The sequence below is a fragment of the Chinchilla lanigera genome, unplaced genomic scaffold (genome assembly GCF_000276665.1).
Source record: "Chinchilla lanigera isolate Chin_1 unplaced genomic scaffold, ChiLan1.0 scaffold00026, whole genome shotgun sequence".
In the NCBI taxonomy this organism is placed as follows: Eukaryota; Metazoa; Chordata; class Mammalia; order Rodentia; family Chinchillidae; genus Chinchilla; species Chinchilla lanigera.
In genome coordinates this window covers 24,553,030-24,565,847 of record NW_004955427.1, presented here as the reverse complement: position 1 = coordinate 24,565,847, position 12,818 = coordinate 24,553,030, and the positions used below count along the sequence as shown (strand labels likewise).

Genomic DNA, 12,818 nt, shown 5'->3' with positions numbered 1-12,818 from the left:
ATAAATTTTAGGAACAACATAGTAAGTTTCTATAAATTACCTTGCTGACCCTGGTTATGCCTTTAGTTGTAGTGCTTGTGAGGCTGAGGCAAGGAAGATCACAAGTTCAAGGCCAGACTGGACTGTAAGCTACACAACAAGACCTTCTTGGAAAAAAAAGAAAAGGGTTGTGCTGAAATTAAGGTTTTAGTAGGAGCAGTGTGTTGATACATTTTGTATTTCAAGCCTGTCCTATGAATGATGTTCCTTTGTCATTTGGGGTTTATTATTGTGACATCTAAAGCAAATCTGGTCTTCATTCTCTTTTAGGGGACTTACTTCTTTTCTGCTTCCACCTTGTTAGGATTTTTTCTCATGCTGAACATGTTTACATTTCCTAATTCATTATACATGGATCACATGCCTTTCAGTTTGAAGCTTTGCAATTTTTTAATTGAGGAAAGGTTTTTCTCTTTTTAATTATATTTATGATTTATTGCTTCTGTTGAGTCTTACATTTTCTTCAAGAATTGGTTCTTAGTTTTCCGTCTGTAAATAATCTTTCATCATTTTCACTTTTTTCCCCCTCAGCATTTTAGGAGAGTTTCCCAGTTATGCCATCTACTTACTGATTTGATCTCTTGCAGTGCCAGTTTTTCTGCACAGAATTTTAATTTTTTGCTCCTTTTTGTTTTCTTTACATTGTTTCTATTCTGAGTTATCTCCATATATGCCAGTATGCCTGGGTGGTAGTGGCCTGTTTTCTTTTTTCTTTCTTTCTTTTTCTTTTCTTTTTTACTTTTTTTGAGACGGTCTTACTATGTAGTGTGTGCTGGCCTTGAACTCCCTTATGTATCCCAGGCTGGCTTCTAACTCATGGTGATCCTTCTGCCTCAGTCTCTTGAGTAGTAGGATTATAGGCATGCACCTCCCATACCTGGCTTGGCCAGTATTCTTTCAATTTTATTTTTTTCTGGCAATTTTCACTGTAGTAAAATTCTGTTATGTGTGTGATTTAAATGATTGAATAATTAAATACTACAGATAGACGTTCCAGCTCATCTATGGTTTTAAAAGTTGGTATATGTATTGCACATCCCCAATCCAGAAATCCAAAATCTGAAGCTCTTTTGAATGCCAACAAGGTACCACAAGTGGAAAATTGACACCTGACCTGATGTGACTGTCACAGTGAAAACCACAGTACACTAAAAATGTTATATAAAATCATTGTTGGCTACAATAGACAGTGTATATTAAACATAAATGAATTTTGTGTTTAGACTTGCTTTCTATCCCCAACATTATGTATCTATGTACGTATCCTAAAATCTGAAAACATCTAAATATTTCTGGTCCTAGGCATTCTGGGTAAGAGATACCCTGGATTCAGGTCGGCCTTCCTTTTGGTTTTTATCATCAGAGCACCACAGTTGACTGCAGTGCACTAGTAGTGTTGAAGATTCCTTTATTTAATTAAGCTGCTATAGTTTGGATTGCAAAAACTCTGGCTCTGTTGGGAGGTGGGAATCATCTGAGTGGAGCCTAGTTTGGAGGAAGTTAGGTCATTGGGGCTCAAGCTGTTGAAGGGCCACTCCTCTCTCTCTGTCTTGCTTCCTTTACAAGCAGGAGGTGAGCAGCCTCATTTGCCATGTGCTCCTGCCATGATGTGCTGTGCTGCTACAGGCCTGGAGTGACCAGGCCAGGCAACTTTGGACTGAAACTCAGAGCTGGAATAAACCTTTCTTCCATATAAACTGATTTTCTCAGGTATTTTGTGACTGATAGAAAGTGAACACATTACTTTATGCTTATTTTTATTATTTTCACTGTTAACGACATTGGGAACACTTGTAACAGATTATATTCTTTTACACATTGAATTGGAAATAGAGTATTTCCTCAGGCTTTCCTATATGTTTTATAGTTCTGTGATCTTGTGTAGTTATTTTGTCTTTAAGTAGAGAACATTGATTTTAAACTTCTGTTGTGGAGTTGCTATTCCTTTGGATATGAGTATAGCATCACTCTTTCTTTGATATTCTTTACTTTAATGAGTCCAGTTTGAATACAGCTAGAATCTTGTATCTTTCTTTGAAATGTATCTCTGGCCTTATCAGCTAGTCATCAAGCCATAGCCCTACATCTGTTGAATGCGTCCTGTTAATAAATATGCGTCCTGTTAATAATATCAGGCTGGGAATTTAGTGCTGCGGCACAGCATCTGCCTGGCAAGCACGAGTTCATGAGTTCAATTGCTGGTACTGGTGTGTGTGGGGGGAAATAAATAAATAAATAAATAAGTATGGTGTCAGTTGTGTTGATCTTGCCCCTGTTCTTTGTTAATATTGATAGCATGAACAATTTATCATCTGCCAACTCTGCTAGTATTGTGTGCCTGTATTTGTTCTTTAGTTTAGTTTTGTTTTGTTTTGTTTTTTGCAGTACTAGGGATTGAACCTGATAGGTCCAATCCCCATCTGCTCTCCTTGTCTTTCCCCCTAGCTACCCATGGTACTGATTCCCAGCCACCTACTGTGCTAGGACACCACATACCCACCCCACCTGCTAGGTCACTGTATTGTTGGTCTTTTTCTTACACCCTACCTAAGCCCATCCCACTAAACCCCTACCCTATCCTACCCATAAAAAACTCAGCTCAATAAACTAGAGTCAGACCCTCCTGTGGAGTTACTCCAAGAAGTCTCTCCTGGAACCCTAAATTCAGGCTGGGTTGTTACTGATTACCTAACAACCCAGAGCCTTCACATTCAGCTACACCCCCACCTCTTTTTTAATTTTTTGAGACAGAGTGCTGCTGATTTGCCCAGGCTGGCCTCTTCCTCCCTCCCTCAGCTTCCAGGAGTACTGGTGTTACAGTCATGTGCCAACATACCGAGTTCATTCTTTAATTTTATGATAGTTGATTTTATGCTTTGATTATTTTCCTTTGTTGTTTCTTTATTGAATTACAGGTTAAATTCATGACTCATGCATGGTCATTTTGGATGGGGAGAGAATTTGCTTTCTTAGTATAGTGTGTGCTTTCAGAATTCAGAGAATTTTCACTGGAGCAGATGGTGATAAGTCAGAATGCTTGGCTGTGGGCCTAAAGGTGTTATATATGGATATCTCAGCTGCTAGCAGCTTTATAATCCTGGTGTTGAGCGGTTTGTGCTTACGTAATTTCTTGAGTTTCTTTTTGTTAACTGATTTCCTCTTGTCTCTATTTTTTTAAAATAAATGTACAGCTCATACTGTATAAAAATGCCTTGCTTAATTGAGTGGTTTTTTTTTTTTTGGCTAATAATTTTATTACAGTTAACTGACTCTTGTCGTTTTCTTTACCTTTTAGCATTTTTACCTTCTGTACTTTTTGTTGTTGTTCTGGGAATTCAATCCAAGGCCTTCCTACTGACTATATTCCCCCCCCACTTTTAATTTAATTTAATTTTTTTTTTTTGTCTTTTTGAGACAAGGTCTTGCTGTACAGTTCAGGCTGACCTTGAGCTCACTTTGTAGCCCAGGCTGGTCTCCAACTCACAACAGTCCTCCTGCCTCAGCCTCCTGAGTGCCGGGATTTACAGGCATAAGCTACCACACCCCGCTTTCCTGTACATTTTGGGAGAGCTTCCTAAGTGAATCATTTTTTCTTTAATGTCTAATTTCATTTTTTATATTTTTACATAGCTTTTTAAGACCTCATAGTGTGTAGGTTAATTTTTTGTATATAACCATGGGTTTTACTGTGACTGTGTTTTTTCCTAAACTTGTGCTATACTAACATTACTTAATCTCTCTTTTACAAATTGCCCTGAATTATGGACCTTTTTTTCCAGTACTAGAAATAGAAACTAAAGAAAAAAAAAAAAAGAAATAGAACTTAGGGCCTAGTGCATGCTAAGCAAGTACTATAGTGCTGAACTTCATCGCTAGCCTTGACTTTATTTTATGGTAAGATCTTGCTCAGTTGCCCAGGCTGACCTTGAACTTGCAGCCATCCTGCCTCAGTCTCCCCAATAGCTGGAATTATAGACGTGTACCTTCATGCTCAGAAATGCAATGTTTTTAATTAAAATCCACCTCTGGATTTTTGACAGTGATCGAGAGAGAAGGGCAGCAAAGCACAGCACTTAGCAGTGGCTTCACTTTATCCTGCTTGTTTGACTTGTAGTTTTTCTGGGTGTATCCAAGAGCTTCCCTTCCTGGCGTGTTTTTTGCACATGCGACCTCAGCCGTGTATTCCGTTCCTCTGGGTCGTTTGTTACAGACCTGGGGATGTCCTAAGTGGGGAAAAAGGAGTGTGTTTTTGCTTGTTGAACCTAACTAATCACTGCCCCATGTTTAGGTAGATAAAATGAATATAAATGACTTCTTATTTTATATTTTTGGTACTGGGGATTAAACCTAGGACCTCTGCACTGAGCTACATCCCCAGTTCTTTATTTAATTTTTATTTTGAGATAAGATCTTGCAGAGTCTCTTAAGTTACACAGGCTGAGCACGAACTAGATCTTCTGCCTCAGCCTCCCAAAGTACTGTGATTACAGACATGTACCACCACACCCAGCTGTTTTTTTTTGTTGTTGTTGACCTGCCTGCTGAAAATACTGTCTTTTACTTAAAATATTTTAGTTTTGAGAGAGTGATTTGATTAGTTAAATAAAAATTAGCAATATTGAGAATCATTAATCTTAATATTGAGGGAGTATTGATGAGGGAATTTTCCCATTTTAAAAATTGATTGAAGTATATATTGTCATCGTAACCATTTTTAAATGTATATGTCAGTCATAGTAAGTATTACTTTCACATTGTTGTGCAACCAACCTCCAGAACACGTCATGTAGCAAAATTAAAACTCCGTACGCCTTGAGCAGTAGCTACCCTTTCTTCCCTCCGAGCACCTGGCAACTACCATTCTCTGTTCTATCACAGTGACTTTAGACTATTCTAAGTATTTCATATGCATGGGCTTCTGAGTAGTTATAAATTCTTGAATAGCCTGTTATGTTCTCATATGTGTGAGAATTTCATTGCTTTAAAAGGCTGAATCATAGTCCCTTGTTTATATACACCACTGTGTGTGTGTGTATGTGTGTGTGTTTTCCTGGGATTGAACCCAGAGCATTGTGCATGCTAAGCATTCATTCTGCCCCTGAGCTAGAACCCCTATTGTTGCCAGACACCTCAGTGTCCGATGATTCTAGGCTCTTTCTGACCTATCCAAAGAATTGGCTGGGACAACTGAGGAACAGTTAAACACAACTTTTATTTACCATAAAACAAGAACAGAGAAGACATGATGAAAAAGGAAAAAGGAAGAAAAGCAAAGAGTGAAGGAAAGAAGAACAACAAGAAGAAATATGTCCTGCATGCGGGACGAGCCCCTGCAGAAATAGGACAGCAGAACAGCAAGGTCACAGCAGTGGTGCAAGTCATAGGCCGTGCCTTGCGTATCCTTCAGATCCAGTCTGTTGGAGGTGGTGCTGCCGAGAATTCTGGCTGTCATTGACAGGTCACATCTGTTCTGGATCAGTTACATAGGCACATCCTGTTCTTAACTTCCAGTCCAGATCTTCATAATTGATGGGTTATATCCTGTCTTTCACCCAACCTGCCATCGCCCTAACCTCTTACTCACTATCACATTTTTAAAATCCAGTCATCTGTTAATGGCCCCCCCGTTTGTTTTTTTAATTTTAAAGATAAAAGAACAAAAACATATTAATAAACACACATACATTTAGAAAATAACACAAAAACAATACAAGCAATAAAGAATTTCAGACAAGGTGATAGGAAATTAACAATGGTTGTTGTATTACATATTGATACCGTCAAATTGGATACTCAGATAAATATAGACATGTAAGATTGATCAAACACTTAAACATTAACTGTTCCTTTCAGTAGAGCAGTAAAAGTCAGTACAACTATGTTAGCTATCCTGTGTATACATACATATATTTTTGTAAATGTGAGCACCCCGGTTGCTTCCACATTTTGCCCCCTGTGAGTAATGCTGCTGTGAACATGGGTAAACAAAGACCTCGTAAAACTGCTTTTGCCAGGCACAGTGGCGCATGCCTGTAATCTCTGCTGCTGTGTTGGTTTATTTTTTATGGGCCTTACTTTCCTATTCATATGCTTTTTGAATTGTTGAAAACTGAACATTTGAATCTAATAATGTGGTAACTCTAGAAATCAGATTCTCCTACCCAGGATTTGTTAGTATTTGGATTTTTGTTTTTGTTTTTTATGCTGGATGCTCTCTGAGCCAAAGATTAGGCTGAGGTCTTTCATAAGCCTGAGGTTTTCTCTGGATGTGTGTGGTCATTTTCTGATCTTGCTCATATATCCAGTTATTTTTAATTTCCAGGTTTTTGTACCTGACTTCCAAGAGCAAGCAAATAGAAGAGTGTAAGTGGGTGTGCATGTGTGTGCATGCGTGTGTGTGTGTGTTAGGAGGTGCTGGCCCTTCAAATTCCACAGAAGTTCCACGAAAAGAGGAAGCTTCTAACAAATGGAGTGCAACAGCCATTCTTACCACCCCTTTATGCCTCCCAGAATCCTTTACATATAATGTATCCACAAGGGTTTTGTCTTTCCCCTGGATTACTTACTCTTAGTGATTTACATGAAATGTCTAAGTTTAGAAAAATAAATGCGTGATACCTGTTGATGTACTTGTGGAAAAGTTCCCGTGCTACAATATGTTGGTAAAGAGAGGTTGTCATTTACTGCTCTCACTTAGCAGCACCAACAACTCAAAAAAGTACAGGAAACTGTCTTGAAATATGTACCAGTGGTGGGTTTTATGAAAATAACTGGGTTTTTTTCAATACCATCTTAAAGAGATTTTTTTTGTTGTTGTCTCATTTATTTTTGTCCAGATGACAGAAAATAATTTTTCCTTGAAGAAGATAGAAATCAGTGTTTCTGAAGCAGAAAAGAGAACTGGAAGAAATGCAGTGAACATGCAAGAGACATATACTGCTTACCTCATTGAAACCAGGTGGGCAGTGAGCGTGCGAGGCAGGGTCAGGCGGAAAGCTTTTTCGGCTTGGCCTGTAGCAGCATAGTTTAGCAGACTGAGACTGATCAAGGCTAAAGTTACTGGTTTTTAGTTCCTTGAGAGGTGTTCCATGTGTACCTCTTCACAGGAAATTAACTCTTAAAATAAGTCTAAGGAGGGAGGCATGGTGGCATATGCTGTAATCCCAGCTACTCTGGAAGCTGAGGCAAGAGGTTTACTTGAGTCTAGGAGTTTGAGGCCAATCTGAGCAACGTAGAAAGCTGGTCTCAAAAAAACAAAACCTAGCAACTATTGTGTTTAGCATGGCATAATATGAATACTTCCTCACACTTGACTTTATTCCAAGTCTGATTTAGCTGCTCTGTCTTTATGTACTAATGTACAAATGCATATTGTAATTGTGTGTGCATTTCATGGAGGGCAGCTACGTTCTTACCAAGCAAATAATTAGAAAATAGGAAGCCCCTGATAATGTTTAAACAATTGGTGCTTTCTAGTGGTGCTTATACTGGCAGAGATCTTCAGTAGCCAAAGTACTTTCAAACCTCCTTTGTCTGATTTTACCCTTTCTCCCCACTATAAATTAAGCTTATGGATAGGTGAGACCAGGCATTGCCTAGCAGCTCTTTATATACAGTGTGACCAAAATATATGATGAATGTTAAAAATTCTTAAAATTTATTACAGTAAAAGACACATTACCATTAATCCTCCTCAAAATACTCCCCCTTGCTTCAAGCGCACTTATCGCACCACTTACCTTGCCACTTCGTGAAGCAGTTCTAGAAGCCTTCTTTCATGAGTGTTTTTGTGCATCACAGTCAAAGGTACAGGGAGTGCTGCTGCCAAGTGCCATCCAGTGGAAAAGCAGCCCTATAAAAACTGGACAGGGTGTGCTCATCAAACTGTAGGATCCCATGTGACTTCCCCAAGTCAAATTACAATGAAAGGTAAACATTTTGAATTGGTTTGGGACATCGAAGCACCCAACAGGAGCACAACTAAAAGCCCTCACAGAAGAGGACTTCCAGAACTGGTTCAAAAAGTGGCAAGAGCAATGGAATAAGTGTATATGAAGCAAAGAGGAGTATTTTAAGGGGTAGTAGTGGCAGTGTGTCTTTTATTGTAATAAATTTTAAAAATTTAAACATTCACTATATTTTTTGGTCATACCTTGTGATTAATTTTTTGAGTGTGTGTTTGTTTTGTGGTGCTGAACTGTGTCCCGAATTTTTTATTTTTTCTATTTTGAGATGTATCATCCCACTGAGTTGCTAAGTTTCCTGGGCTGGCTTGAGTTCTGCATCTTCCTGCCTCAGACTCCCAGAGTGCTGGGATTACGGGCACCACACCCAGCTTAGAGGTTCTGATGACCTCTCATCCTTGCCTTTCCAGGTTCTCAGATTCATTTGATTTCCTTACAGCCTGAAGTGAGGTTTTGTGGTATCCTGGTCTTACTGTCAATGTCATTCTTTCATCATGGCAGAAATGAAGTGAAAAGTAGATTTCAGTGAGCCAGGTGCAGGGTGCACACCTGTAGCACCAGCACTCCAGAGTGGGAGGTGGGCAGATCCCTTGAGTCCAGTTCAAGTGTATCCTAGGCGATGTAGTGAAACTCTGTCCCAGACAACAAAAACAAAACCAAGCACAAAGCACACCTTTTTATTTAATAAAACCCTAGCTATGCCAGATTTTACCATCCTGTAAAATCATACCATCTGTTTGTTCATCATACAGTTTCTCTTGAGTTCAAGTATGTTTTATTTTCACCACAGGAAACCAGTTATGAGTAAGGGTTTGGAATCAGCTGGATCTGAGCTGATCCGTGTGATTATGGCTGGAACATGTACTGTTGGCTTCCTCATCTGTAAAACAGGAATAGCACCTGCTTCACAGGGTTGTAAGGAGCAAGTAGAACACTGAGAGGTCTTTACTCAGTGTCTGGCTTATCTGTATTCAGGAAGTAGAGGTATACATTTTAAAAAGTACTGTAAATGTTCTTTAATTCCTTTTCAGGTCAGTTGAACACGCTGATGGTCAGAGCGTCCTCACAGACTCGCTGTGGAGGCGATACAGTGAGTTTGAGTTGTTGAGAAACTACCTTTTGGTTTGCTATCCACATATTGTTGTGCCACCTCTACCAGAGAAACGGGTAAGAAGTGAAATGGCAGCAGGTCAGAAGTGTTCCACATTGAGACCACTCCTAATATTTGTTTTGTTTACCTAGGCAGAATTTGTTTGGCATAAACTCTCTGCTGACAACATGGACCCAGATTTTGTAGAAAGACGACGGATTGGTTTAGAAAACTTTCTCTTGAGAGTTGCTTCACATCCCATCCTTTGTAGAGACAAAATCTTCTATTTGTTTTTAACACAGGTATTTTTCTTTTAGTCTTTTTAAAATACTCATTTGACTTGGGTTTTCTTCTCTCTCTCTTTTAACTGTAGAGTGTTTATTCTTGAGGGTATTTTGGAGCTGCTTTTTATATGCAATTTCTAGACTTTGGTTTGGTTTGAATTTGAAAAAACTGTTGGTTTGCATTAATTAGTCTTCTGGCTAAGTGTGTGTGTGTGTGTGTGTGTGTGTGTGTGTGTGTATGCTTATGCATGCATGTGTTAATTACTGGGGACTTAGTCCAGGGCCTTCCCTCTAATCTTTATCCCCAATTTATTTTCTGTTTTTTATTTTGAGACAGGGTCTCACTAAGTTGCCCAGGCTGAGTTTGAATTTGGGATTCTCAAGCCTCAGCCTCCCAGAGTGCTAGAATTATAGGTCTGTGCCTCCACACCTGGCTTTTGGCTAACATTTTTATACTTAAAGATAATAAAGACCATACTTTTAGTAGCGCTTAAATGATATCAAAATTAGTCTTCAGTTTTTTGAAGCCCAAATTTCTAAAGTTATAGGCCTGTTTTGTTAATCATTTGGAATCTCAATTGTACATTTAAATTTTGAAGTTAAAAAAAATTTTTTAATATCTCTTTCTCATCTCCCTTGAAATTAGAACACAGTGATAGGTACTCAGTTTATGTAACTTGGAATATTTCTGGTGGGTTATTTTGCTTCATTGTAATGATTTTTAAAATTAATTTTTAGGAAGGTAACTGGAAGGAGACTGTGAATGAAACTGGGTTTCAGTTGAAGGTAAGAATATTTGTATGAAGTGCGCATTTGGCTGTTCGTATTTTTTGAATGAATAATGTTTGGAAATCAGCTTTGTATATAATATCATTGGTAAGGTTTTCAAGGAAACACTGCAGTTCACTTTTGATTTGTATAATTATAGTTGGACTGTAGTAAGCAAATTTATTCATTTAGTTCTGCTAGGAAAGAGCATTTATTCATTTGATTCTACTCGGAAAACCATTAATTTAATGCAGGCTATAGATTTTTCCCACAGTGAATGTATACTTTGACATCTGTTCTTTCCTGCCCTCGGTCCCGACCGTTTCCACTGGCGCCTGCCTCATACTCACAGTTGCATGCTGTGGCAGAAACGAAAGACACTGAAGACAAGCTTGGGTTTGCCCACATTGGTAGATGAGTATTCGTCACACTTCTTCTGTCTGTTGGGACATGGTGGCCAGTTTGAAATGGACACAGGACTCATTTTGAAATGGCCTCAGTTAGTGATAGAGGCTTATTTAGCTCTTGTACAACTTTTCAAATTCAGTCATTCACATAATGTTTGGAAATGACATTGCTGTCTGAAAACTGAGGAACTTAACAGTGGTTAGATGGCTGCCTGATCCGCTGAGCTCTCCAAACCTTTCCCAAAAGAAATTAAATGTGGATCATTGCAAACTTTTAAACAGTTTTATCTCTGGTATAAATGACATAGGTAGGCAGAGAAATATAATACAAATTTATGTAATACAGGTGGAGCATTCACAATCTGAAATTTAAAATGCTCTGCAATTCTAAATGCTTCAAACCTCTTAAAAACTTTCTGAGCAGCATTGGTCAAAAAAATTTCCATTTAGGTATATTTTTTATTTTTATTTTCAGGTGAGAGATGTTCAACAGGCAGAGCCTATGAAAATATTCCAAAATCCAAAAACACTCTGAAAACTGAAACACTTTTGGTTCCAAGCATTCCAGATAAGAGTTATTCAACCTGTGTATTATATAAATCAACAAATCATTCAATGATCATATACTACCAGTATAATACATCTAGGCACAAAGAACAGAATATGTACAGTAATTTTTTTAAAACTTTCTAGAGCTTTATGCATTGATAATATAGGTATTTTATTGGCAAATATACATAAAACATAAAAATTTTCTTGATGGTAATTCATCACTTTATGGTGCTAAGAGAGAAAGGTGAAATTTTAGTTTGGGAAGAGATTTGAAGTAACTTGAAACCTTAAAAAATGATTCACAAAAAAATAAAAAAATGACATTTTGATAGGATTTTCTGAGAAATAGTTCAAGATATGTTAGAAGCTATAATAAAAGATAAGACTAAAATAAAAGTCTTGGTGAACTGTCTTTGTATGATAGAAAATTTTAAAAAAATAATCATTGATATTATCATTGGTCAATCTGTACTTTTTACTTGAACCCTGTTTTTGGCAATAACTTAGGTGACTTTTAACATATGAGTCTCTTACGGCGTACTGCTTACAGAGTGCTTTGAGTTTTATGTGCAGGTGCTGTTTAAGTGTACAAGTACAATGTTTCCTATTCAGGTAGCCTTATAGTTGAAAAATTGGTTGTCATTTAAATATGAAGGTTTTGAAAGATAATACTTAATGTGAAGTATTCATTCAAAAAGTCAGATTTAATGAAGTAGACTAGATACAGAAAGAACTAAGAAACCAATATATCTTGCTCTATTCCTTAGTTTGTTATGGGTGTTTCTTGTTTTAAGTACTTTCTTCCATCAGAGAAATGGCACCTTTTGGACCTCCTTATATATACCTCATATATACACATATATGTGTCATTTGTCCCAAGGTCATATATTTGGTGATTCCAACTAATCTGCTCATAGTTGAAAGCTGAGAGTTAACTGAATTGACTTCTGAGATACTCAGATGAGGTTACTTGACTTCTGTACTTGGAGAATCACTTTGGTCCTCTCAAATAGGACTCATAATTCTGTAAATCCAGATAAACTTGGCCATTAGGTTTCTAGGTTATAATATATTTTAGCAGACAGTTACAAAGACCTAACGGTGAGTAGTACTGGAGACAGGTTCATGTGACAACTGTGACAAAGACAGCTGAGCAGGAGGCAGCAGGCTATCAGGTCAGACATCCCAGTACAGGGTGCTTTGGGCCTGGGGTCAAGTCCACACACCTTTGTGTAGCCCTCTGCCTCACTGAGTGCTACACAGGTTCAGAATTAGTTGTTTATAGTGTTACCTGGAGGCCTCAGGAAAAAGTGAAATTATGCTTGGTGTATAGTCTTTTATTCATTATGCGGTCAGTGAACTGCTGCATCTCGGTTGTCAGGATTGTTTGTTGAAAATAGTGAATCCTAGGCTTTGTCCCAGATGTGCTAATTCCGGTTTTCCTAAAAGTCAACAGCTGTTTGCTGTGAGATGATTGGGAGGTCTGTTTTGAACCCAGGGCCTTGCACGTGTAAAACACACAGTCTACCACTCAGCTGTACCCCTCCCCTATCAGGTTTGGATCATCCAGGAATTCCTGAGTGCTGGACATCACAGTGTCAGGTGTCCTGAGTGCTGTGGATACAGTAGTGAATGAGCTAGAAATGTTCAAGTCCATGTTCTTCTGAAACTTATAAGTTAAATACATTAACATTTAAGTAAAATACTTTAAAAT

At 38.1% G+C, this 12,818-nt stretch overlaps 1 protein-coding gene across 1 annotated transcript in view; it reads left to right on the top strand.

The window, feature by feature from the left end:
* Positions 1 to 12,818, top strand: part of Snx4 (sorting nexin 4) — a 59,465-nt gene that overhangs the window by 13,742 nt on the left and 32,905 nt on the right. Inside the window, exons 2-5 of the mRNA XM_005386551.2 lie at positions 6,876 to 6,997; positions 9,035 to 9,170; positions 9,246 to 9,395; positions 10,116 to 10,163. Coding sequence (XP_005386608.1) covers positions 6,876 to 6,997; positions 9,035 to 9,170; positions 9,246 to 9,395; positions 10,116 to 10,163 — 456 coding nt within the window. The remainder of the gene's footprint in view (positions 1 to 6,875; positions 6,998 to 9,034; positions 9,171 to 9,245; positions 9,396 to 10,115; positions 10,164 to 12,818) is intronic.